General features: G+C 41.4%; 2 protein-coding genes across 3 annotated transcripts; one reads left to right on the forward strand and one right to left on the reverse strand.

The window, feature by feature from the left end:
* Positions 1–2: 2 nt before the first annotated feature.
* On the forward strand, positions 3–5,892 carry cpdp (CPD photolyase). Of its 2 annotated transcripts, XM_072441205.1 has the most exons (9): positions 4–514; positions 586–734; positions 1,911–2,093; positions 2,802–2,960; positions 3,380–3,578; positions 3,935–4,078; positions 4,685–4,806; positions 5,036–5,195; positions 5,278–5,892. In XM_072441205.1, the coding sequence occupies exons 1-9, from the start codon at positions 274–276 to the stop codon at positions 5,424–5,426; spliced, it is 1,506 nt and encodes a 501-aa protein (XP_072297306.1). In that variant the 5' UTR covers positions 4–273; the 3' UTR covers positions 5,427–5,892. The 2 variants fall into 2 exon arrangements, with proteins under 2 accessions (XP_072297307.1, XP_072297306.1); XM_072441206.1 differs by lacking the exons at positions 5,036–5,195; positions 5,278–5,892 and adding an exon at positions 4,854–4,930 and having other exon boundaries at positions 3–514; positions 4,685–4,819.
* A 2,734-nt stretch (positions 5,893–8,626) lies between these two features.
* On the reverse strand, positions 8,627–17,684 carry LOC140355827 (neuromedin-U receptor 1-like). Its single transcript, XM_072440470.1, is given in 4 exon segments — positions 8,627–8,653; positions 11,558–11,841; positions 12,524–12,754; positions 17,001–17,684. Coding segments are annotated over 4 exon segments (1,224 nt in total). The 5' UTR covers positions 17,683–17,684.
* Positions 17,685–25,500: the final 7,816 nt, after the last annotated feature.

Consider the following 25,500-nt stretch of genomic DNA (forward strand, 5'->3'; position numbering starts at 1 on the left):
AGGAAAAACTACGTACGTTACGTGTCTGTTACGGACCGTCCCTGCATGTCAGTATGTTTTGGAGCCCGTAAGTATTGAAATAATAGCTTTGTCTAGAAATAACTAGGTTTATCGGTTGTCTTCAGGTTCCTGTTTGCATTGATACGGCGTGTAAAATATTGCATCTACGCTACAGTTTGTGCGACGGCACCAAAAGGACTTTTTACGAGTTTTCGTCGAAGTCCTCTGAATATACATTTACACCAGCTTCATTCATTCCGCTGTAAACCTATCATGTCGCAAAAGCGCAAGGCTACGACTGATGCTGTCCCCGAGAAGTCCAACAAGCAATCTAAAACGACCTCCAAGAAGAAAGCAGACGGCTGGTTACAGGAGCAAGTGCTGCAACAGCGGACTGAGAAGAAGGAGATGAAATTCAACAAGAAACGCCTCCGATTTCTCACAGATGCTCAGAAAATAAAGCAGGGCACAGAGGGAATCCTGTACTGGATGAACAGAGACCAGAGGATCCAAGGTAGGCCATTCAGGGTCCTACGCATACCCCAAACATTCAGCAGTATTTATGATTTATTTGTATGTTTTCAGATAACTGGGCTCTGATCCACGCACAGCGGCTGGCTCTGAAGCAAGAGCTTCCCCTGCACGTCTGTTTCTGCCTAGTGGTCCCTAAATCCAAACTGTCCACTTACAGGCATTTCAGCTTCTTGTTGAAAGGCCTGGAGGAGGGCTCACAGGTTGGTTTATCCATATATTTAACAATTCGAATCAAATATTTATTATAAACGTAGTAAAAATATGTTTATTTTATTTATCAATTAACCTACCTGCACAGTGTATTATGTGCCTGCTGTTCTTGAACTGTGCATTGTAACACTAGAATTTCTTCATTGCGGAACAAATAAGGGTTCTCTTAACTTGTCTTATCTAAGTTTTGATACAGCTCACACATTAAAATATAATAACATTCTAAATTAATTGTAGAAAAAGCTTCAGTTGTAGTCATCTGGACTCAGTTAGAAAAAAAAAATTGACGTTTCGACTCTCATCCAAGAGTCATTGTCAATAAGAGAATTTAGGTCGAGAACTCCGATATTTGTACTATTCTGTGGTACGTCCAGCCCATTGGGAGGAGCCTTCCTGAAGTGGAAGGAGTTGTTTGTTTCAACAGAAACTCCCCCCTTGTATCTACCGAGCTAGCCTATTCAGCCCTTTAATGGGCTATTAGAATCCTCTTTGTCTTTGTGAGACCCTGGCTCACCCACCCTGAGTACCTGATTAGCATCTAAATGCCCTGGTCCTGGTCCTCTACCTCTACAGGGGTTTACGATTACACCGACATATTCTAAATTAATGATTAAAGTAAATAAGGTTCAGATATACTGTTTGGTATATGTACCTAAGTAAACAAACTAAATATATCAAGGCGATACACAAGAGCTAGGATAAGGGAAAATAGTGGCTTTGACATGACAGGGTGATTTGTATTACAGTATGGTGTGAAATAAGTCCTGTTTTTTTCATTCAAACTATTCCTAATTACATCTTGAAATACTATATACAGCTAGATATGCTACAACTTTAAGCTTTTGGCATAATAAGATATTCCTCTATTGTCCACACATGGGGAAATTTCATTGTTGCAACGCAGGTAGATACAGAGGAAAAGGACAGATAACCTATAGACAGAACCTCTCATTTCCTAATAAAGAATCGAGGGGAAAAATAAAGATAAAATAAAATAATAAAATACAAACAGCTAGCGTAAGACAAGATAATAATAATAATAATAATAATAATAATGGTAAAATAAACACTCTATTTTCATCAGTTATATACATGGAGATATTGCTTTTTTCCTTTCACTTGCTTGTTCGGTAATCTTAATTGTTTTCCCTCCTCTCACATTTTAGGAGCTTAACAGTTTAGGAATTGAGTTCCACCTCCTGCATGGTCCACCAGGGGATGTTCTGCCTGGTTTTGTGTCTGACCGTAGTCTGGGGGCTGTGGTGACGGACTTCTCCCCTCTCAGAGAGCCCCTGCAGTGGCTTGAAGATATCAAAAAGAAGCTCTCAAAAGACATTCCTTTTATACAGGTAAAGATTATTAACAATTGACAACATCACATTTTAATACCATTAAAATTCTTTGTTTTAATACTTTATTTATTTGCAAAATATTTGAAAGCAATTATATACACTTTTATGACTATAGTTAACATTTGTCATCTTCCTTAGCTTATGTAAGGGGGCCCTAAGAACAGTAAATCAAATAAAATACACTGATGAAATTTAAAATAAATTACTATACCTTTTAACACCCTACAGTTCCATTGTTTGTTTAGAGGTCGTATTTGGTGTAATGTGTGACTGTGTGAGGAATCAGACAGTATCGTATAACTATACAATTCAACAATTGACTATAACTATATCATAAATATATTATTATTGTAAATAAATATCAAATATATATATTTGTTCATACAGATTATACTGCTCAATTAAGCTATGCAGTAACAATTACTGTTTCAAACAATAAAAGATATATATATATTTAAAGATAACTATGGTGTTATATTTTGTCTGTGTCATTTCAAATTGCTTGTAGTATTGTGTTTAAATGCGTGTGTGTATAGAAAAAGTTGGCTGTCTGTAAATTTGTTTTTATACTACATTATACAGCATGCACTATTCTCAGTGAGCTTTAGAAGCTTGATCCTGTAAAAAGGAGAAACAGAGCGAGTGTTAATCTCAGACCATTATATTATAGTCATATCATTTTCTTTGTTGACTTGTGTGTTGTAGGTTGATGCGCACAACATAGTGCCGTGTTGGGAGGCGTCCCCAAAGTTGGAGTATGCGGCCAGAACCATAAGAGGAAAGATTAACAAGGTTTTGCCAGAATTCCTCACAGACTTTCCTTTAGTCAAGAAACATTCCTACACAGCGACCAGAACAGCCAAAGTAAGTGCAAAAGTTTGTTAATTTAAATTAAGTAATTATAAAACTATTTTAGAAAAGCATTTAGAAGAAGGGTCTTAACATATTATGATGCACCTACAATTCATAAATAAATAATAAACATAATAAAACACAGCAATAGTATCACAAGCATTAGGATCACAAACTAAACAAACAAACTGCACAGGAGAGGGGGGGAAGGACAGGGGCAGTGTCATTAATTTCAAGGTATTAGGAATTTTTCTTATTAACAGTATATTTCACAAATGAATAGTGCAGACTGTCAAGAAGATCAGACATCACTGGATATTAAAGTTTTCTGCAGTTCTGTCATTGATATTCTAGTTTCTTTACTGATTTTTGTCCTGAAGTTGAAGTTTGTCCTTTCCTCCATTGAAGTCCTTGTTCCTTTGCCCTCACAGCAGGTGGACTGGGCCAAAGTGCTAGCGTCTCTGCAGGTGGACAAGACTGTGGGAGAGACCGAGTGGGCTAAACCAGGCACCAAGGCAGGGATGGCCATGCTGGAGTCTTTCATCGATGTTCGTCTCAAACTGTTCGCAACCCAGCGCAATGATCCCAATGTCTCTGCTCTGAGCCAGCTTTCTCCCTGGATACGATTCGGTCAGTGCTTCTGCTTCCAAATGTTTAATTTTAGTTTAAAAACAAGATAAAATTATTATTTTAAACTATGTTGTTCAACAAAGTAATTCTTACACATTCATCATCTATCTTACATCTTTTACCACAAATCATAACAGTGTAATTGACTCAATAGTATTGGCTATACGAGCGCTATGGGAACAGATCGACTCAGCAGTTAACTACTCTGTATTTATGATAAGCTTTAATAGTAAAGCCAACCACACAAACAGTATGTTACACAAATTACTTTCTGAAATTACCCACAAACTTAATTTCTACTTGTAATTTGTTGCTTCTACTTCTGACATTGTCTTATTTTTTGCCCTGTTGAACAGGCCAGATTTCTGCTCAGTGTGTGGCACGGCAGGTCAAGAAGGCGGGTGGCGAGTCGGTGGCTCCGTTCATCGAGGAGCTGGTGGTCCGCAGAGAGCTCACAGACAACTTCTGCTATCACAACAAGAAATATGACTGCGTTGAGGGTCAGTTAAAGTTTCCTCATAAAACAGAGCTTATGCATTTCTGTGCAAAAGGATTAGTGAGAAGAGCAGACGAGTTCCAGTTATTATTAATGTATATTCAGAGATAATTACTTTCCCCTCCAAATACAAATTCATTTTTGGTGTATTCTTTTACATTTTAAAGCTGCACTATGCAACCTTTTGGTGGCGTCCGCCACCTGCTCATCTCCCTGGTGATGTTTAGTTTGTATTGCTTTGCCCAGAATATTCCTCTGTATGCTATTAATCTGATCAATATCCATGGAAACCAAGTTACAGGTCAGATCTGTGGAGAGGCGGACGCGCTCACAATAAGAGTGCATGTTTTTCAAAGTATTTTTTTTACCCTTTATAAAAAGTTGAATGCCTTACTCTGGAACATTCTACGCAAAGCAATACCATCTCCATAGAAACAAGTACTTGGCTGACACCTCCAGAAGTTAGAGTGCATCTGTAAACTGGCTTAATCTAAGGACAAAACTAATTCTACATTATTGAATCACTTTAGACGTCATAAGTTTGAATACGTCTTTTTGACGACTTTTAGCAGTTAACTTTAACCTCATTGTTTGCTCCTGTGGTATTCAGGGGCCTATGACTGGGCAAAGAAGACTCTCAAAGATCATGCCAAAGACGAGAGGCCGTATGTGTACACACGAGAACAGCTGGAGAGAGCCAAAACACATGACAAACTTTGGAACGGAGCCCAGGTACCATACTTTCCTGATTAACTAAGCACATTCACTGAAATACACACTTATAGACAAATAAAGTGCTGTGCTATAAATTAACATAATGAATATATTCCATGAATTGTTAAAAAAAAGCGCAAACCTAAGTATTATTTTTTTACCAAAGTAAAAAAAAGAATAATGTAATGACTTAATGATAGTAGAATACCATATTACCTCTACTTACTTTCGTTTTGTGTGGCTCTAGTTCCAAATGGTCTCTCAGGGAAAGATGCACGGCTTCCTGCGCATGTATTGGGCCAAAAAGATCCTGGAGTGGACAAGCTCACCAGAGGAAGCGCTGTCTATCGCCCTGTATCTGAATGACCGCTATTCTCTGGACGGCCAGGACCCAAATGGATTTGTTGGTGAGATTAAAAAGAAAAACTTTTAGACTCTTTGTGGTGAAAAGTCTGTGATTTTTTACTTTTTTGTCCCGCACTGCTGCAGGTTGTATGTGGTCCATTTGTGGCATTCATGACCAGGGCTGGGCCGAGAGACCTATTTTTGGAAAGATTCGTTACATGAACTACAAAGGCTGCCTGCGGAAGTTTGATGTGGCCCGTTTTGAGAAAACGTACCACCCTAAAGACCTCTAAGCTATAAAGGGTTTTCACTGCTTTGGGCATCGTCTCTTTTGTTGTTTGGTTGTTGTGTGATGCTGTTGCTGAATTCAAAGCATTTATTACATTAATCCTTGTTTTTATATTTTATTAAGAAGTATGCTGTGCCAGTGAGCCTGAAATTATATTATAAACAAAGTCTGCAGAATATTTTCAAAACATGCCAAGGCTAATTTACTACTGTGTCAAAAAAATACAACTTAATTTCTCAAACTAACCCATGACTAAACCGACCAAGAATAAATCTTGCTTCAACGAGTTTTTACTAAGGGAAATGTAGACAGTTTCCTGTGACACATATGTTGAGATGTAAATACTAACGCAAAAAAAAACTGTATCAATGGAAGTTATTTATCAACTGTATAATGTAGAATTTGCATGCAGCAACTGACTCTTATTTGACTATTGTTTACAATATAGTTACACTTTTTTGTTATTCTTTTTTGTACGGTTTATTCTTCCAAACACTGATTGTTTCTCAGGGATACTGCACATGCTATTACAACATGGGCATGATGTGATTTATGGCCAAAACAAAGTACAGTGAATAAAGTGCACCATCAGCACAAAAGCTCACTTCACATCGTTACACAAATCTTCCCTCTTGGTGCGATAAGTGGAATTCACATTTGTTTGGTCGATACAAAAGTCCTATGTTTGTTTTTGCAGTGTCTTTTGTGCCTTGAGATTAAACATTTTTTTGTTTCTATGGGTTTCCTTGTGACTATTAAGTATATAACATAGAATCAGTGTATATATGTATGTACATATACTAAACTTATAAGAGAAAGATTTATATATACAGTACAAGAGTGGTGTAGTTACCATGAAACCACAGCTCAAGGCAAAACAGAAAGCCTTGTTTAATGCAAAACTATTGTTACGACTACGTATCAACACGTGAAAGAATAAACAGGAGCAGAGTCTGATCAATGCATTTCATTAGTCCTCGGTCTGAAAACACTGTACAATCATAATTTATGTCAGGTTACAATTTACATTCAATCAGTTAGATTAAACTTTGACATTGAGTATTTTTTGTGATGGTGATATGGTGAAACATCTTTTTAAAATTATTTGTTATTATGGGGGTTTGTTCTCATAAAAACAGTAGAAGCCGAAGACAATACATATTTGAGCAACAAAGGAAACTTTTAATAATACTTGATATTTAAACATAAATGGATAGGAATTGTGCAGCAACACATATCCAAGCCAATGGTTCTTTTTCAGAAATGTATTACTGTCATTAGAAGGGACAGAGCTGTTGGCAGCTGGAAGTGTCGTGCGATCAGGGCAATCAAGGCAAGCAGTGGTTGACTAATACAATCTAAAATGGCTGTGTGTCACAACTATATTTAAATTAGTCCAAAATATATTCAAATAAGCTTTTTTCCCCTCACTTCAGCTGCTGAAGCTTTCCCAAAACTGCAATTTTTGTGTTCTCTATAGGCCGCTGGGCAATAGGAAGCTTGGTGTTTGACCGTGTTCAGAGGCCCGTTCGTGCTCCGCCCTCCAGCCTTTGGAGAGGTCTTAGAACCTGAGTGGACAGCAGCTTCTTTCAGAGGTCTGCACATGCTCAGAGGACAACACAGCCTGAGGAATAAAGTCTGGAGGAATAAAGTCTGGCGGTAATGCAACACTCGGATGCCAACCGCCATAAAACAACAACAACAACAACAACAAATCTGTGTTGGAATGTTTGCTGGTTTTGCCCTAACTGAGCGTGTGCAGAGGAGAAGCTAAGCAACAGCATTCCCAAGTTTCAACAAACTGACTTAAAAACTATATTTTAGTTATATATAAGTCTGTTTACATTTCTGATTAGACGTTAGTTAGAAATACAGATATTTAACAACATAGAATGCTAATCATTACACAGAACATGTAATTAATTGATCAGTGAAGTAAGCCTAGTTCATTCAGCATCATTTACTGGTATGATAGTTTAGCTCAGTAGGATCGGTGATTGTCCTTCATGCTGGCAACCTTCAAATCATGTTAGTTTTTGTCTTGTTTATTCACTTTGGCATGCAAATGTTATCAACTAAATATTGACCATCTTGAGACTGCATCCAGAAAACATCTGACAACTGTCCGATTGTTATATTTTAGTATCAGACACAAAGTCCGTGCTCTTGAAAGCTTTGAGGGCTTGTCGGGTGCAGAGGGCTTGTGGATGAAGAAGCTTGGATGTAAATGTGTGTTGTTGTGGCAAGTTGTCAAGTTGTCGCTGCTTATAATTGTCAAGGATCCAAACCCATAACTTCTGCCTCATTGCAACTTTTGTAATTTTCAATTTTCATAACTATCTAACAGTGGAGAAAGGCAACAGCATGTAGTGACTTCTTCAAAATGACGGTGACATCAAATCAATCATGTCGCTTCTTCTGCAGTGATTGCTTCGGCTGTGATGCGGCTGCTCAGGTCGGTTTGACTCTTGACTTTGCTGCACAGATCCTGTTCAGACTTAGGAGCAGCACTTGTTATCTTATAGTGCTGAGAATATTCATGATTCGGTCTCAGTCCTGGGATCATATTTTCCTGTGTGGAGTTTGCATGTTCTTCCTCTGCATAGGCTGCATAGGTTTCACACAAAAAACATGTTCAATAATATGCTGGTGTATGAATGAAAAAGTGTTGTGAGAGTGAATGTGGGTGGAATGTCTGTTCATTAACATGCACCGTTGCAAACAAATAAATTAACAAACAAATCAGCATCTCATCCTAGCAAAAATAGATTCAGTAGAAACCATAATGCATCATTTATTAACTTTTCACAATAAGCGGCTCTGTTGCCAAACCCAAAACAATTATCTGAAACAGGTCACCTAAAATTACATTTGCCTTTTTTAGTGTTTTCAATATTTTATTGTTGGAAAATGTTTGCAGATATAAAGAAACACTTTTTGAGACCTCTTTTTGTGAATTAAATATATAAATAAAGATGAGGTATTCAAGTTTAATGATGAACAAAAACATGCTACTACTGCATAGTTTGGTGGCACACTGAATTTTCATTTTAATAAGACCTCGAATATAAATTGAACATATTTCATTTTGTCAGGGAAAGAGTTTACACATTTTAAAAAGCATGTTACTGATGAAGGACTGGCACTAATATCTGCTATTGAAAAAACATTATACCTCTAAAGCAATGTGAACAAAAACATGTTTCACTCCATGGCTTTGTAGTGGAATTTCTGCAAACAATTACCAAGAAATAATGAGTTTGTCTTTCTCAAAAGGTGCATCTTTTTTTACTGGCGCACAGTAAATAATATCTTTCCCTGACAAATATCTCTGTCCCTCATCCTGCAGAACAATGACAATACACATCCTTTTTAAGGCAGTGACAGAAACTGACACAAACGCACAACATCACAATCAAATCAGCTCCAAAAGAGATGGAACAGAACAAGATTCAAGCCATTCGGAGGTGACCTGACCCTCAATACACATCCTGACCGACACGATACAGAGGCTCCCGTCCATCTTTATCAAGAACACATATTATATTGTATTATCTGTACACACACAATAACACAATAACAACATAGATAGAATGACATGACATTTTTCCATTACAGCTTCAACAGAGTGAACCTAAACCATGGTCTTAAAGGTTTCAATGGCATAACCTCCTAAAATGAATGCAATGCATAAATGTAACAACAACAACAACAACAACAAAAACAACAACAACAACACCATCTAACATATGGTTGTGCATTCATACAAAATGGATAGCAGATATCATACATGTCAAAAGTAGCACAAAAGGCAGTCTTATACATTTCCACAAATACATTCATGGCAAAGGAAACCAGTGTAACTACTACTGTAAATGCAAAGCCGGATCTAACATTCAGGGGGTTCTAAGCAAATGTTGGCATGGGGGGCCTGTTATTGCCACATGAGCTCTATTGATAATTCACATGCCACAACATGATACACAGCTGCCATCATCTGCAATACATGTATCTGTATCACACACATCAGAAAGCACTTTAGTGAAGCACAAAGGCTAAAAATATCAAAAGCCAAATACAACAGGGGGTCTCGGGGGTCTTTCTCCAGAAAAGTTTTTTTTCCTAATTTTTAAAGCGTAAAATCATGACTTTTAGAAGTTTACCTTAAAAATAAACTCAAGTCCACATTTAATAAAAGATGTCTACTTTATTTAACTTATGTATCCATAGTTAAGCCTATTTTGTACTCTAGTCATATTTCAGTTAAAATATTGCCCAGCTGTGCAGACTTCTATGGAGCCTTTTGAACAGAATAAAGAAGACCTCTGCCTGTCTTTACGGAGATGTTATTGCTTTGCCTGGAATGTTCAACAGCAGGGCATAACATGTGTCTCTCTAACATTTAATGAATTACAAATGTTTTAATTGCTATAAAATGTCAATTATAATCTGCATTCAAACTTTGTGCAGGGTCTACTCTCCACAGATCTGACCTGTAACTAGGCCTAGAGGGCTACTGTTTTATACTTTGACAACAATAGGTGGGACGACACCAGTAAGGAACTGCAATAACTGTGGCATTATTGATGCAAAGCAGAAGAACCATACTAATTAATAAGCGACATTTAATCAATTGTAGTCAATTTACACACAAGTTACAGATTTTTCTGAGAGTTTAAACAATCATTCATCAAAATAAAGGCATTATCCGATATTATTATTTATCGAATCTTAACTATTATGTACTTTATATGGATTTTGGACCGTTTACCAAATGGCTGCTAGGTAACAGTTGTGGAAATTCCTCTATTGTCGAGGTACAATAATAACTATCATCATAACTGTCAAACTGGGTAAAAATGGTACAATTTTGTTTCTATGTGTGTGTGTGTGTGTGTGTGTGTGTGTCTGTGTGTGTGTGTGTGTGTGTGTCTGTGTGTGTGTGTGTGTCTGTGTGTGTGTGTGTGTGTCTGTGTGTGTGTCTGTGTGTGTGTGTGTGTGTGTGTGTGTCTGTGTGTGTGTGTGTGTCTGTGTGTGTGTGTGTGTGTGTCTGTGTGTGTGTGTGTGTGTGTGTGTCTGTGTGTGTGTGTGTGTGTGTGTCTGTGTGTGTGTGTGTGTGTGTCTGTGTGTGTGTGTGTGTGTCTGTGTGTGTGTGTGTGTGTGTGTCTGTGTGTGTGTGTGTGTGTCTGTGTGTGTGTGTGTGTGTGTGTGTCTGTGTGTCTGTGTGTCTGTGTGTGTGTGTGTGTGTGTGTGTGTCTGTGTGTGTGTGTGTGTGTGTCTGTGTGTGTGTGTGTGTGTCTGTGTGTGTGTGTGTGTGTGTGTCTGTGTGTGTGTGTGTGTGTGTCTGTGTGTCTGTGTGTCTGTGTGTCTGTGTCTGTGTGTGTGTGTGTGTGTGTGTGTGTGTCTGTGTGTGTGTGTGTGTGTGTGTGTGTCTGTGTGTGTGTGTGTGTGTGTGTGTGTCTGTGTGTCTGTGTGTCAATCCATTCTGGCTCTTCATCCTTCATCGGGGCAAACTCGAGCTGACTGTTTAGGGGAGAGTTAAAAGTCACACGTCCAAAGTGGGCTGGCACATAGTCACATGGTACATGATGTAATATATAAAGAACAGCATTTACAAGACAATAAATTTGACAAATATATTTGGTACAAGAGTATTTGTTATAGTAGATACAATAGAACATGTGAAAAACATTTCATGAGATATACTCCATTATAAAGATTGATTATTTATAGATATTTACATATGTTGGCTTAAAGGAAGAGAGAGAAATCAAACGTCCCACTGAGGCCTGGAAAGCTTTAAGGGGAGATGCTGAAGGCCTGTAAGGCATCAGCCTTATTTCATTCTTATCTGCCATGTGATAATAATGGCTTTCAAAGAACTATTTATTTGTTTTTTTACCTTCATTCAAGACTCGGTACAAAAGGCAAAATCATTTGTAAAATCTCATGTATAGTCACTACATTTTAGTGAAATGTGTAGTCTAACTTGTGCACAGGTAATCCTCAAAATCTGTGATTCTAAGTGCTAATTTTGGATTTACTGCAAAATGTTGAATTTGCTTTCATGGCTGCAGTACTTAATTATGAGCCATTTAAATGTGTGTCTTTATCTTGTCCTTTGTCCATTATGACCTTGTGGCCGAGTGTGCTGCGCTGGGTGAGGCGCATGCTGGAGCGGTGGTGCCACTTGTGGTGTGGGTAAGTCATGTGGCTGAACCTCTCCCTGAAGCGTGTGGACATGAGGCTGTAGAGGACGGGGTTGACCGCGGAGCCCACATAGAAGAAGACGCCAGAGACAATGTGCACCGGCTCAAATACCATGAGGTGAAGTTGGGACGAGGTGTCGAGGAAGCTCCACATGAGGCGATCCATGTGAAAGGGGGCCCAGCACAGACTGAACACCGCCACGAGGACACCTGCAGGGGGACGCTGGTCAGAGTATTCTCTAATGGACAAATGCACACCTCTTTCATGTTATCTAAAGATATATTACATTAGGGCGACAATTAACGATCAATTTGTTCATCGGTTAGTCTAGCGATTATACTTTCGATTAATCGCTTAGTTGTTTAGAATGCAAATAGCGTGTGACGATAAGATTTTTACAAAATTTGTCCCAGATGAAGCTGAAGTGAAGTCGCTTGAGGATCATGTATGGACAAAAGAGTGTTTTCATCAAATACACTAAGTTTTTATGTTTTCTGTGTCATTTTCAAGCAATTGCAGCTCAACTCATGGCATGTTTTGTAACCTGTATATAGACCAGTTAACGATTATTCTATTACTAAATTAGTTGATGATTATTTAAGTAATCGATTAACTTGTTGCAGCCCTACATTACGTACTTTACCATAAATTTTACTTTTTGAGAAATTAGATTTAATTTTTTTTTTTTTTAATAGAACTAACTAGAAATAACTGATATTTCTAACAGGGAAATTCAAAAATTGTGATTATTTTCTTATTTTTTGTTACAGAGATCAGAACTGTTTGGATCTGATGTTGCTTAATCTTTAAATATGTTTTATTGTTGCCAGTTGCCTCCATTCAGGATTTTTTAACATTCTGATCACCCAAGAGTTAAATGCTGGTTCTTACACAGCATTTTAGTCACTTGCATGTTGCGTTTACTCAGCCTCTTCATGTGGGCCTCTGACATGCTGTCCTGCCTAAACGTGGTGGTGGAGGTGTCTGTCATGCCCCTCGCCCTGTACAGTGTGAGTCCAATCAGGAGGTACAGTGCGCCCATGACCAGCACAGGGAGCACGAAAAAGACCAGAGCGGAGATGAGGATGGTCAGCTTGTACATCCAGGTGGGCTTCACAAGATCTTACAAAAAGAAGAAAACACTTGAACAGACTTGCCCATAAATATTGAACTGGGATCAACAATGCACTGCAGACTGTTTTTATTATTGGCATTCCACTTGATTCTGGCCGCAGGGAAAAGGCCATAACAAAGAAATGGATGACACAAACTGCACCAACAATTAAGGACTGGACTGGCATTATAACTGATATTTGAAAAATAGGGGGGGAAATGGAAAATTCAGTAGACTTTGGACCAAATGGGATGACTATTTTAAATTACATGACTATGTAAATCGTTGCGTGCGCTCTCTCTGTGTCGTGTTTCTGTTCTGTGTTCCTTTTATGTTAAGCCAAATGACTCTTGTTTTGAATTGTTAATGTTCACCTCCAGTGTTGGTTGAAAACAACTCAAATTTGTTCTCACCTCTAAATACGTAGTTTGAGAGTGAATGAGTTAATTTGCTGATCCGAGTTCTCAAACTAGATAGGCAGAATGAGAATGACTTTTGTAGGAAAGTCGAAAACAGTGTCCAGATGACTACAACTGAATCTTTTTCGCCAATGTATTTGTGTTGAATGGAAAAGTGTTTAACTTAAGTGACTAACTCTGGGGACATGGAATGTCACCTCGCTGGGGGGGAAAGAGCCTGAGCTTGTGCGGGAGGTTGAGCGATACCGACTAGATATAGTCGGCCTCACCTCCACGCACAGTTTGGGCTCTGGAACCCATCTCCTCGAGAGGGGCTGGACGCTCCACTTCTCTGGTGTTGCCCGCGGGGAGAGGCGGCGGGCTGGTGTGGGCTTGCTGATAGCCCCTCAGCTCAGCCGCCACGTGTTGGAGTTTACCCCGGTGAACGAGAGGGTCGCGTCCCTCCGCCTTCGGGTGGGGGACAGGTCTCTCACTGTTGTGGCGGCCTACGGGCCGAACAGCAGTGCAGAGTACCCGGCCTTCTTGGAGTCCTTGGGAGGGGTACTGGACAGTGCACCGACCGGGGACTCCGTTGTTCTACTGGGGGACTTCAACGCCCACGTGGGCAATGACAGTGACACCTGGAGAGGGGTGATCGGGAAGAACGGCTTCCCCGATCTGAACCCGAGCGGTGTTCAGTTATTGGACTTCTGTGCTTGCCACGGATTGTCCATAACGAACACCATGTTCAAGCACAAGGGTGTTCATCAGTGCACATGGCACCAGGACACTCTAGGCCGGAGGTCAATGATCGACTTTGTTGTCGTGTCATCTGACCTCCGGCCGCGTGTCTTGGACACTCGGGTGAAGAGAGGGGCAGAGTTGTCAACCGATCACCACCTGGTGGTGAGTTGGATCCGCTGGCGGAGGAGGAAGCCGGACAGACTTGGCAGACCCAAGCGCATTGTGAGGGTCTGTTGGGAACGTCTAGTGGAGCCCTCTGTCAGTAGGGTATTCAACTCGCACCTCCGGGAGAGCTTCTCCCATGTCCCAGGGGAGGTTGGGGACATTGAGTCCGAGTGGACCATGTTCTCCGCCTCCATTGTTGATGAGGCTGCTCAGAGCTGTGGTCGCAAGGTCTCCGGTGCCTGTCGTGGCAGCAACCCCCGAACCCAGTGGTGGACACCGGAAGTAAGGGATGCCGTCAGACTGAAGAAGGAGGCCTATCAGGCCACTCTGGCTTGTGGGTCTCCGGAGGTAATCGACAGGTATCGGCAGGCCAAGCGAGCTGTGGTCGTGTGGTCGTGTTGTCGCAGAGGCAAAAACCCAGGCCCGGGATGAGTTCAGGGAGACCATGGAGGAGGACTATCGGTCGGCACCAAAGAAATTCTGGCAAACAGTCCGGCGCCTCAGGAGAGGGAAGCAGTGTCTCACCAACACCGTTTACGGTGCGAGTGGAGGCCTGCTGACCTCGCCTGGGGATGTGGTCGGACGGTGGAAGGAATACTTTGAGGATCTCCTTAATCCCTCAGTCACGTCTTCCGAAGAGGAAGTAGAGACCGGGGACTCAGAGGCTGGCACATCCGTCTGCCAAGCTGAAGTCACTGAGGTTGTTCGCAAACTCCTCGGTGGCAGGGCTCCGGGGGTGGATGAGATCCGCCCTGAGTACCTAAAGTATCTGGATGTTGTAGGACTGTCTTGGTTGACACGTCTCTGCAACATCGCGTGGCGGTCGGGGACCGTGCCTCTGGACTGGCAGACCGGGGTGGTGGTCCCTCTGTTCAAGTAGGGGGACCGGAGGGTGTGTTCCAACTACAGAGGGATCACACTCCTCAGCCTCCCAGGTAAGGTCTATTCCAAGGTACTGGAGAGAAGAATCCGACCGATAGTCGAACCTCGGATTCAGGAGGAGCAGAGTGGTTTTCGTCCTGGTCGTGGAACACTGGACCAGCTCTATACCCTCCATCGGGTGCTCGAGGGTTCATGGGAGTTTGCCCAACCAGTCCACATGTGCTTTGTGGATCTGGAGAAGGCTTTCGACCGTGTCCCTCGGGGTGTCCTTTGGGGGGTGCTCCGGGAGTACGGGGTCCGGGGCCCTTTGCCCTTTGCTCAGGGCTGTCCGGTCCCTGTATGACCGGAGCAGGAGCTGTGTTCGCATTGCCGGCAGTAAGTCAGACCTGTTCCCAGTGCATGTTGGACTCCGCCAGGGCTGCCCTTTGTCACCGGTTCTGTTCATAATTTTTATGGACAGAATTTCTAGCCGCAGTCAGGGGTCGGAGGGTGTCCGGTTTGGGGACCACAGGATCTCATCTCTGCTGTTTGCAGACGATGTTGTCCTGATGGCTCCATCAAACCCGGACCTGCAACATGCACTGGGACGGTTTGCAGCCGAGTGTTAAGCGGCTGGGATGAGAATCAGCACCTCCAAATCCGAGGCCATGGTTCTCGACCGGAAAAAGGTGGCTTGCCCTCTCCAGGTGGGTGGGGTGTCCTTGCCCCAAGTGGAGGAGTTCAAGTATCTCGGGGTCTTGTTCACGAGTGAGGGAAGGATGGAGCGTGAGATCGACAGGTGGATCGGTGCAGCGGCTGCAGTCGCTGCATCGGACCGTTGTGGTAAAGAGGGAGCTGAGCCGAAAGGCAAAGCTCTCTATTTACCGGTCGGTCTACGTTCCTACCCTCACCTATGGTCATGAGCTTTGAGTAGTGACCGAAAGAACAAGATCGCGGATACAAGCGGTCAAAATGAGTTTCCTCCACCGTGTGGCTGGGCGCTCCCTTAGAGATAAGGTGAGGAGCTCGGACTAGAGCCGCTGCTCCTCCACGTCGAGAGGAGCCAGCTGAGGTGGCTCGGGCATCTGTTCCGGATGCTTCCTGGGCGCCTCCCTGGGGAGGTGTTTCAGGCATGTTCCACCGGGAAGAGGCCCCGGGGAAGACCCAGGACACGCTGGAGGGACTATGTCTCTCGGCTGGCCTGGGAACGCCTCGGGATCCCCCCGGAGGAGTTAGAGGAAGTGTCTGGGGAGAAGGAAGTCTGGGAGTCCCTGCTGAGACTGCTGCCCCCGCGACTCGGCCCCGGATAAAGCGGCAGAAGATGGATGGATGGAAAAGTGTTTGTCTGACATATTTTGTAATAGATTAAAATCTCAACCAGGGGCAGAAGTTCAAAATTAGAACCTGCGATAAACTAGAGCTGTAGCTTTTAGTTATTTAGTCATTGATGGTGACTCAGTCAATCAAAATTTGCATTAGTCGACTCGTTCTTATTTTTTGAATATAAGGATTTATATTTAACAGCTAAAAGGACAAGGTGCCATATGAGTTATCTGAATCATGAGTTTTAATCTACCTTTTTACAAATAAGTACACAGATGTTTAGATTATTTTTTTATGTAAATGCAGTTGTGGTCCTGTGAGTGGGTTTGGGTCAGAAAAGAAACATGGTCAGATAGAGAATTACTAGTTTTGAGATTTCCCCCCGCTTTTTAGTCGACTATTCGATCGACTAAGAATTTCATTAGTCAACTACAGCCCTACTATAAACTCTGTATGCATCAGCTACAAGCTTTGTTTTGTAACTATGTCTGACTGCATTGTCCCTGTCAAATAAAAAAAAAACAATCATTTCTATGGAATTTCTCATCACGCCGAAACCCATGGATAACCAGAACAACGTCTCATTCAATCAGACCATGTAATGAGTAATTCCTGGTGCATGGGCAGTTGACACAGATTAGCAGCCACCTCCCTGTCAGTCAATCTCAGAGCGGTTGTGGCTATTGCCATTGCTTTATACACAAAATTCTTTGTTATTCATTTTTCACAATGGTCAGAAATTAAAAAGTAAGCATTGACTCACAACACATAGCTGAGCGTGGAAACTGCCGTTAAAACTTGGGGGGTAGAAGGCTAATCCCGTGCAGACTCGTGTTGGGCACGGCACAGATCATGGACATCACCCACAGCATCACAATCACCTTCTTCACGTGGGTGCGGGTCGAGCGGCTCTTCACTTTTAATGGATGTAACACTGCTATATACCTCTCTACACTTAAGGCTGTGACGTTGAGAACAGATGCAAAGCAAACTGTTTCAAATAGGAATGTCTTGAAGTAGCACCCGCCTGCGCCTAAAGGGAAAGGATAGCTGCGCCACAGCTCCAACAGCTCCAGAGGCATGCCCATGAGGAGTACCAGCAAATCTGACATGGCCAGGCTTAGCAGGTACAAGTTTGTGGGCGTCTGCATGTTTTTGTAATGCAAAACGACAGCACAAGTCAGGAAGTTACCAAAGAAGCCCACGAGGAAGATGCTCAGGTATGTGATGCAGACTGGTGCAAACATGGGTGATCGAAGAGGTCCCAAGTAAAGAGCAAGATACTCTTCCTCACTTAAACACAGCTCGTCAAGGTCCACAGAGCTAACATTGGCCAAAAGCAGAGAAATGTTCATTCCACAGAGCAGAGAGGAGTCAGGGCAGTCACTGGACATGTTGGAGCCCAAACGGACGATGGTCTCAAGGGACCAGTTTGGGGTGGGCATCTTAGCACTGCTAAAAACAAGTTTACACAAGTCAAAATGTCCACATTGCATAATCTGGGGTGTGTACAGTTGAGGTATAATTTCAAACATCAAATGAGGAAATAACCAAAACAAATCCTTCAAGCTGTAACTGCTTTTGATCATTAACGTATCTAAATGTCCAATCCACTTTATTTTGAAGCACATTTTACGAACAAAGCTGTTTCCAAAGATGCATCGAAATAAAATGTGGCACAGTGCGACACATAATGAAAGTTACACACTACTACCGGTATATATTATCATAACCTACATATATAATAATGATGGTGAAAGAATTCCCTGTTAATAATGAAGTCAGATATATATATATATATATATATATATATATATATATATATATATATATATATATATATACATCGCGTATTTACATATATAAGGACACACGTTCATTTAATTATCTGACTTTTAAGTCTGCGTGAGTTGTGTGGCCCTCTTTTGTCTTTAATGGATCTTATTTGATTTATTTTTATTTTATTAAAACGCTTGACTAATGTGGTAAGTCTACGTTGAAAGCAATTACCAGGCAGAAGCACTTTACCTACAGGAGCAAATACGCTCGGCCTCAATTTCATTTGCAATTATTGTGAACTTAAATTAACCAATCATATCCTTTTTTTTAGTGCAGTAACTATAGCTGTTATTAATTAAAAGATGTGATTTACAAAGAGCTGCTATGAAATAAACATAAATAAGTGTTGTAACAATGTAAAATGTAGGTGTTGATTGTATTATAATTTGCAGAAGACTCACCTGTAGTCTCCAGTGTGTGAATGTATCCTCCTCTTCCACTCCAAATGAGAGCATTATGAGATTGGTGAGCGCTCCTGCCTGGACTTAAAAGTATGTGTGCGCTCAGTATGCACTCTCTCTCTCTCTCTCTCTCTCTCTCTCTCTCTCTCTCTCTCTCTCTCTCTCTCTCTCTCTCTCCCCCCTGGTAAGGGGTGTGAATGTACTTGAAGCTCTACCATTTGATTACACCAGACACAGGTACAAAGGGAAGTTGAAATTACTTCTCCCTATAAATAATGGCATGTGGAGATAAAGTTAATAATAAGACTGAAATAGCTTTTTATTTTCATTACTACCGTAGATTATAAAATGAAAGCCTGTTTGCTTTGCCTTAACACAAAGCAGGTACGGTTTTAACTACAGGGGCTAATGTAATGTATCTTATTGCTGCATTTCCCTTTTTTGTTGTTGTTGCTTTTCCATTACAGTGATGCATTCCACAGTTTTGTCCGACACCATTATTATTGGGCTTCTAGAAAGTAGGATCAGATCAGAAGATGTATGGAACCTTCTTTTGAGCCACACTTGAGAACCAGAAACGATCTGTTAGATAGCACACTGCTGCCTACAACTTAGATTATGTAATATAAAAAAGATCTATAGAAGGCAGCTTATTCTGTAAATGCTGACGATGAAAATATGGTTTAATTACACATATTAGAGTGTAGACTAGTGATTATAATGACATTTCTAAGTCCTCCTTGTTACAGCAGGTTCTCTCCTGCATCTTCTTGGACCAAATACATGAAAGTGATGTGTGATGTGCCATAATTATGTGAAATTAGTAAGGCCTCAATGATTAGTCGGATTAATCATATATATATATGATATATAATGATCAAATCTTGTAATTATTGATGACTGTTAAATGCAATAATTGATCATCCATCACTGACACTAACCCTCTAACTGATCAAATGGGGATAAAGGTTTTATCGACAATTCTTTTAATAAATCAAAATGGCACAAGAAAAACACTTTAAACATGCGAGATCCACATTCGGCTAATATGGTGTCTATTTCAGGACTTGTGTAAGACTCCTGTTGACTGGTATATTCAGTCTGTTGTTGTGATCGTGTGATGGTCGGGGACCGTGCCTCTGGACTGGCAGACCGGGGTGGTGGCCCTCTGTTCAGGAAGGGGGACCGGAGGTTGTGTCCCAACTACAGAGGGATCACACTCCTCAGCCTCCCGGGTAAGGTCTATTCCAGGGTACTGGAGAGGAGAATCTGACCGATAGTCAAACCTTGGATTCAGGAGGAGCAGAGTGTTTTTTGCCCTGAATTTTTGCTAAATTGCTCTGGCTTCAGGAGAACAGACATCTTCCATCTATCTAAGGTGACTTCAGATGACATGGCTGCACTGATACCTGGTTAACAATAGCATTGTGATGAGAGAAGTTGAGCTTGAAGCCAAGCAGCTGCGACACGCTCCTAGTGCCACCCTTATCATTTACAATGAGACATTCTATCTTTAATACTTTCTGAATTAAAGTTAACTTTGTCTTTGTCCCACCATTCTAAACTTGGCCAAGCCAACCACAGCAGCTGCAGCTGCAGCCTCAGCCTCAGCTTTAACCTGAGCCTCAGCTTTAACCTCAGCCTCAGCTTTAACCTGAGCCTCAGCTTTAACCTGAGCCTCAGCTTTAACCTCAGCCTCAGCTTTAACCTGAGCCTCAGCCTCAGCTTTAACCTCAGCCTCAGCTTTAACCTCAGCCGCAGCCTCAGAAGCAGCCGCAGCATCAGCTTTAACCTCAGCATAAGCCTCAGCTGCAGCTTCAGCCTCAGAAGCAGCCGCAGCCTCAGAAGCAGCCGCAGCCTCAGAAGCAGCCGCATCCTCAGAAGCAGCTGCAACCTATGCCGCAAATGTTGAATTGCCCCTTCTATACAGAAGTGAGTTACAGAAAGTCTCCCCATTAATGTCCAGAAGATCAAACTATCCAGGGCCTAGAGGAGCAAGATACTGTCCGTCTTGAGAAAGCTCTAGCAGATTTCCTCAGTGGGTATTTTGAGCAAAGGTCAACAATTTTGCACCATTCAATGCCTTGGTGGTTACAGCTGTCTCTGAACTGTTCCAGTATGAGACAGACAGTACAGTGCTCTTGAATCTCACTGTGACAAAGACTTGGACTCTTGGGCGTTTTACAATATCCGAAACGAGTTCACCTGCATTGAATCCACGGATGCAGAGTGAGTTGGTGGTTTCACTGATATGTCCCTTGTGTGCATAGATTTTTAAACAAACTGTGAAGCTTTTATTACCAAATACAAATGAGGGTACTGGCAATATAAAAGAAAGGTTTTTGACAGGTGCATCATATTACTTTGGTTCTGCTGCTGATCTTTTCAAGATCTTTGTACCTCAAAGTATCAAAATCAGAAATCTGAAAAAGATTTATGCCATCGTCAGTGAATAAAAAGCAGATTCTCAAACTTGGAACTTTCTTCGGTGAAAAGGTGCAACATGAAACAACAATATAATAGCTAAATATAGAAAATATAATAATAAGGCATGAATAAAAAAAAAATGTTAAAAGTATGGGGCATTTACACCTAATAATAGTAAGAGCGTTGCCACAAGTCCAATAGTCTAACTTGATGAACTTCTTTCATGAAGTAGCTGCTGCTTTCTCACCACACCTGTCTGACCAGCCTCATGTCCCACAGTTAGTTCATGTGCACATCTGTACGGTAAGTAGCACCTGTGAAGCTGCTATTCTCCTAAAACCTGAACCTGCTCAACACAACCAGAGACACATAGACAGATCTGCACGGATCATTGTAAGGGCCATGTCTGCCCCAGTCTTTCCAGCAGCTCTTTTTACACCATGACCTAATGGTTTTGCACTCTTTAATGCTGCCACTAGAAGGCGCTCATGCTCCTCTGGTGAAAATGATTATGGCCTTTACTTTCAATAACGGCTGTAAAAATGTCCAACTAAGTAAATATAGAAATAAACGGGCTAGTTCAGGTGTCGTCATATTTTAACTAACTAACTAATTTAAATCAAGGCCTATCTGTATTAAATCTGAAAATAATGTTCCCTAGGTTTATTTCAAATTGAGCAGTTATTTTAAGTATACAGAGAGGCAACCCTCTGTGTGCATGCACTTTAGTGAGTGACCAGATCATGTACAGGTAATAGACCTCCACCGATCACACATGAACAACCACAAACAGCAGGCCAAAGGCAATGGGTGAAAAAACCCAAGAAAAAAAAGAAATCACGTGACAGAAACAATGATCAAATACTAGATTTAAAGGAAGCCAAATGAGTTTATCTCAAAGGTAAAGACATGTTAGTGGGAGATCCCAGAATAATCCCTCTGTGCTCCTGTAGAAGAGACTCTCGCCATGACTCGAGCCGTGGCAGGTTGAAATGTGGACGCTTTGGCTCCAACAACTGCCAAAAGAACAAGACGGGACGGCGCTCAACAGCGAGACAGGTTCTACTTCTCCAAATGAGAATTGTGAGAAGCAAACTGTCAGACACCAATTACTGCGCAGGCTGAGAGGGATGAGCAGGCGCCGCGGGAGAGCCAGGCAGGCACTTCTTACCTGGACACTGTCGGGGAACATCACATCCGATCAAGTGCGCGAACACCTTCAGGGGCCCGAACAATGAACTATGTAACAATGGAAAGCTCTGTTTGCCATCTACAGCAAACAAGTGATGCTTTAGTCAACTTTTTAAAACAACAACAAGATCAACAACAACAACAACAACATACAAGATAGGTTTGTTGTGCACTCTCAACCAACACGGCCCCTCATCCTTATGTTCATTCCTGTCTGTTTGAGTAACAGGGCAGATGTCATACCTACACTCAAGAGAATAAAATAACATTTGAGAAGTAAGCTTTTAGTAGCAAGAAGGCCCGTGTCTCTCGTGTAATAGATATTCTGAATCTCAATGGAAACTCCTGGTTAAATAAAAGTACACATAAAGAAATAGTAGGACATGTTTCGAAAGTCTCCGCAGGCGCTGCCATAATTGTGCCCCTTCTTGTTGTTGTATGTTTTAGCTTAGAGGACTGCAAAAGAAGTTACTGTATATAAGCCCAGAGAAACGCTACATCTTTGACTTGCTGGCGCACATGAACATTGAACATTTTTAACACAAATCAACAATAATACACGATTTTAGCTGCGTGACTTTCCTCTAGTTCTCTATTTAATTCACTCATATAATCGGAACAACAGGAGTGTCAATCAGAATAAGTCAGAAGTAAATGTGTGCAGACAGACTAAGGTGAACAAAGGTTGAGTGGCCTTGAACAAAGAAGATGTAGAATAAACACGATAGGTAAACACACATGCATGTTACTATACTACTAGTATTTTCTTGTAGTCGTTTACAATACCAAACTTGAGGCATTGCATGATAGTAACAGTGTCATTAAAGCACTCATTTCAGCTAGGCCCACATGTTTTATAGTCTGTTTGTTATGGGAAACCAATTTAATCATCTTTGCCACAATACCTTTAACTGTATTTTAATGAATCCTTTTGCAGAGTAAAGTAAAGCCCTTCTCATTTCGCAGCATCTTAAGATAGTGGAGCCTGTGGAGCAGTGAGAGGTCAGGCGTCCATTAATAAGCAGTTCTGAGCTCATATTAAAAACCACGCGTTTATGAGTGAACAGCCGCAGCGTCAGAAAGGCCACTCCGGATCTCTCTTATCTCATTTGTCTCAGTTCTGTCTGATCTTGTTTCTGCTATCCCTCTCCACTGAAAACAATATATTCATTTTCTGCCTCTGCGATTTCCATCCTCTGCTCTGGCCTCCTGTGGGAGTCCAGCTGGCGAGCGAGTCGAGCCCAGAGCTGAAGGTAGAAAATTAGCAAATACGCCAATGCCAGTAATTGTTCAAATTGCAGCAAATAGACCCCAAGTGAACCGAAAGAACAATCAGAGAGAGAGAGAGCGGGGAAAAAAAAAACAAAAAAACGCCTACCCAAGTTGCCCAGTGTATCTAAATTCCAATACAGTCAGTAATGGAAAACAGTGTAGGGATGTCATTGCGAACAGGCCATGGCGGTGTAATCCCCGGGCCCACTGGAGTCCATTTAATCAATGCTACAGACATGAGCATATAAGAGAGGAGCTGTCCGCAAATGGGGGCAGAGTTCTGAGTCAGCTCGCAGGAGATTAAAAAGTAGAGGTGGATGAATAATGGAGGAGGAGAATGGTGGGAAAATTGCCGAATGTGGCGAATCATCAATAAACGCCCCCCGTGAATAATTCTGTAAAAATAATATCTTCTGGAGAAAAACTGTTGGCGTTCAAACTTGAAATCCCAATGATACTTAATTGGTGATTTTGCTGTGTGTTGCACATAATGACCATTTTCAGGGTCATTATTCTGAGCTCAATGTATATGCGCCCCAAATAACCTGCTGCAAGTCTGGAAGTCTAACTCCAAGTGACACTTTGGCAGCGATGGACTAAAATTATACAGAAGACAATTGCGGGAGGTGCAGCTCGATATCCAAAAGTTCTAGTGATGTCCCAGATGATTTCCAGGCTGATGTGTGGGCTCCATCATCCTGAAACATGCACAACAGGTAAAAGCTATCCTGAACAGTTGTGGCTCAGGAGATTGTTTAGTACATTTAGTAGACTAGGAATAAACTACAACCAAAGACAGGGCCAAAACTAGTGTTGTCACGGTGCCAACATTTCCAACTCCATTTCAACACTAAGGAATGAAATGAAAAAACACAATGACAATTTAAAAAATGCTTTTTCTTTAGACAATAGACTAATTTTCAACACAAAATCATAATACTTTCTTTATGCATCCATGTGGTCCTTTTCTTTTAAGATCTGTTCCGAAAAGGTCATATTTTGTCCTGTTTATATGATTATTTTTAGTATTGGTACTTAGTTTCTTGTTCTAGTATCGATCTGATTTTCTATACTTTTGACATCCTTATGAACCAAACCAGTCTGCAACAGGACAAATTTGGCTTCAACCTGGACCAAACCACAAGACGTGTAACAGTGTACGAACACTTGTTTAGGTATGTACTCCACTTTAGTAACTGTTACAGCAGATTTGTTTAGTTACTTTTACTTTTTCTTTACTTTTGGAGACTGCCTTACATATTTGAGGGGTTACTTAAGAGGTGTTCATAGAGTAAGTTGACATCACAACTTTGAGCAAACAAAATATAAAAACAATTGCGTTTCTGCAGAACAAAAATTTGCAGCGGCTCTACTCCAAGCTCCCCCCGTGTGGCCGAGCTCCTCACCATATCTCGCAGGGAGCACCCAGCCACCCGGCGGAGGAAACTCATTTCGACCGCTTGTATCTGCAACCCGATTGACCAGTAAATCGAGAGCTTTGTCTTTCGACTCAGCTCCTTCTTCACCACAACAGTTCGATGCAGCGACTGCATCACTGCAGCCGCTGCACCGATCCACCTGTCAATCTCAGGTTCCATCCTTCCCTCACTCGTGAACAAGACCCCTAGATACTTGAACTCCTCTTTTTCATGTCAGACTTTTACTTTTACTTGAGTAAAAGTAAAAGCTCCTGTATCTAAACTTTTACAGAAGTAACAAATATGAGTACTTCTTCCATCACTAGTATTCGCTACCATCTTGACATATCAACCGAAGAACAACTGTCAGTAACAGAGGAATAACAACAACAAAAAAACTCTAACCCTCTAACCCTGGACCAATGTCTTGGCAACAATTCTGTTTCAAATCCAGTTCTGCTTTGTGGTCTGTCAAAGCCTCACCAATGTTCTTGGGCTGCAGAAGGATTTTCACTGTCGGCCCCGGTCATAATCATGTATCATTACTTTCCCAATCAATGAAGCTGCACTCCATCATTGTAATATTTTACATCTTGTTGCAGTCTGGTTGAGGAGCTCTTTATTTTAGTTGTGAAACTGGCACAGACAGCTATTCAAATGTATTAAGAATTGTGTCTTGATTAGGATTATTACGGCCTCATTATCTGTCAGTGTT

The sequence above is a fragment of the Eucyclogobius newberryi genome, unplaced genomic scaffold (genome assembly GCF_026437365.1).
Source record: "Eucyclogobius newberryi isolate DKJ021-1_F unplaced genomic scaffold, fEucNew1.0.hap1 SCAF_12, whole genome shotgun sequence".
NCBI lineage: Eukaryota > Metazoa > Chordata > Actinopteri > Gobiiformes > Gobiidae > Eucyclogobius > Eucyclogobius newberryi.

What these genes read in the sequence shown, in the direction of transcription:
- cpdp (XM_072441205.1), top strand. Translation starts at nt 274, where the DNA reads ATGTCGCAAAAGCGCAAGGCTACGACTGATGCTGTCCCCGAGAAGTCC. An exon ending in AAGACATTCCTTTTATACAG is followed by an intron (nt 2,094 to 2,801) that starts GTAAAGATTATT and finishes TGTGTGTTGTAG; the next exon opens with GTTGATGCGCACAACATAGT. An exon ending in AACTTTGGAACGGAGCCCAG is followed by an intron (nt 4,807 to 5,035) that starts GTACCATACTTT and finishes GTGTGGCTCTAG; the next exon opens with TTCCAAATGGTCTCTCAGGG.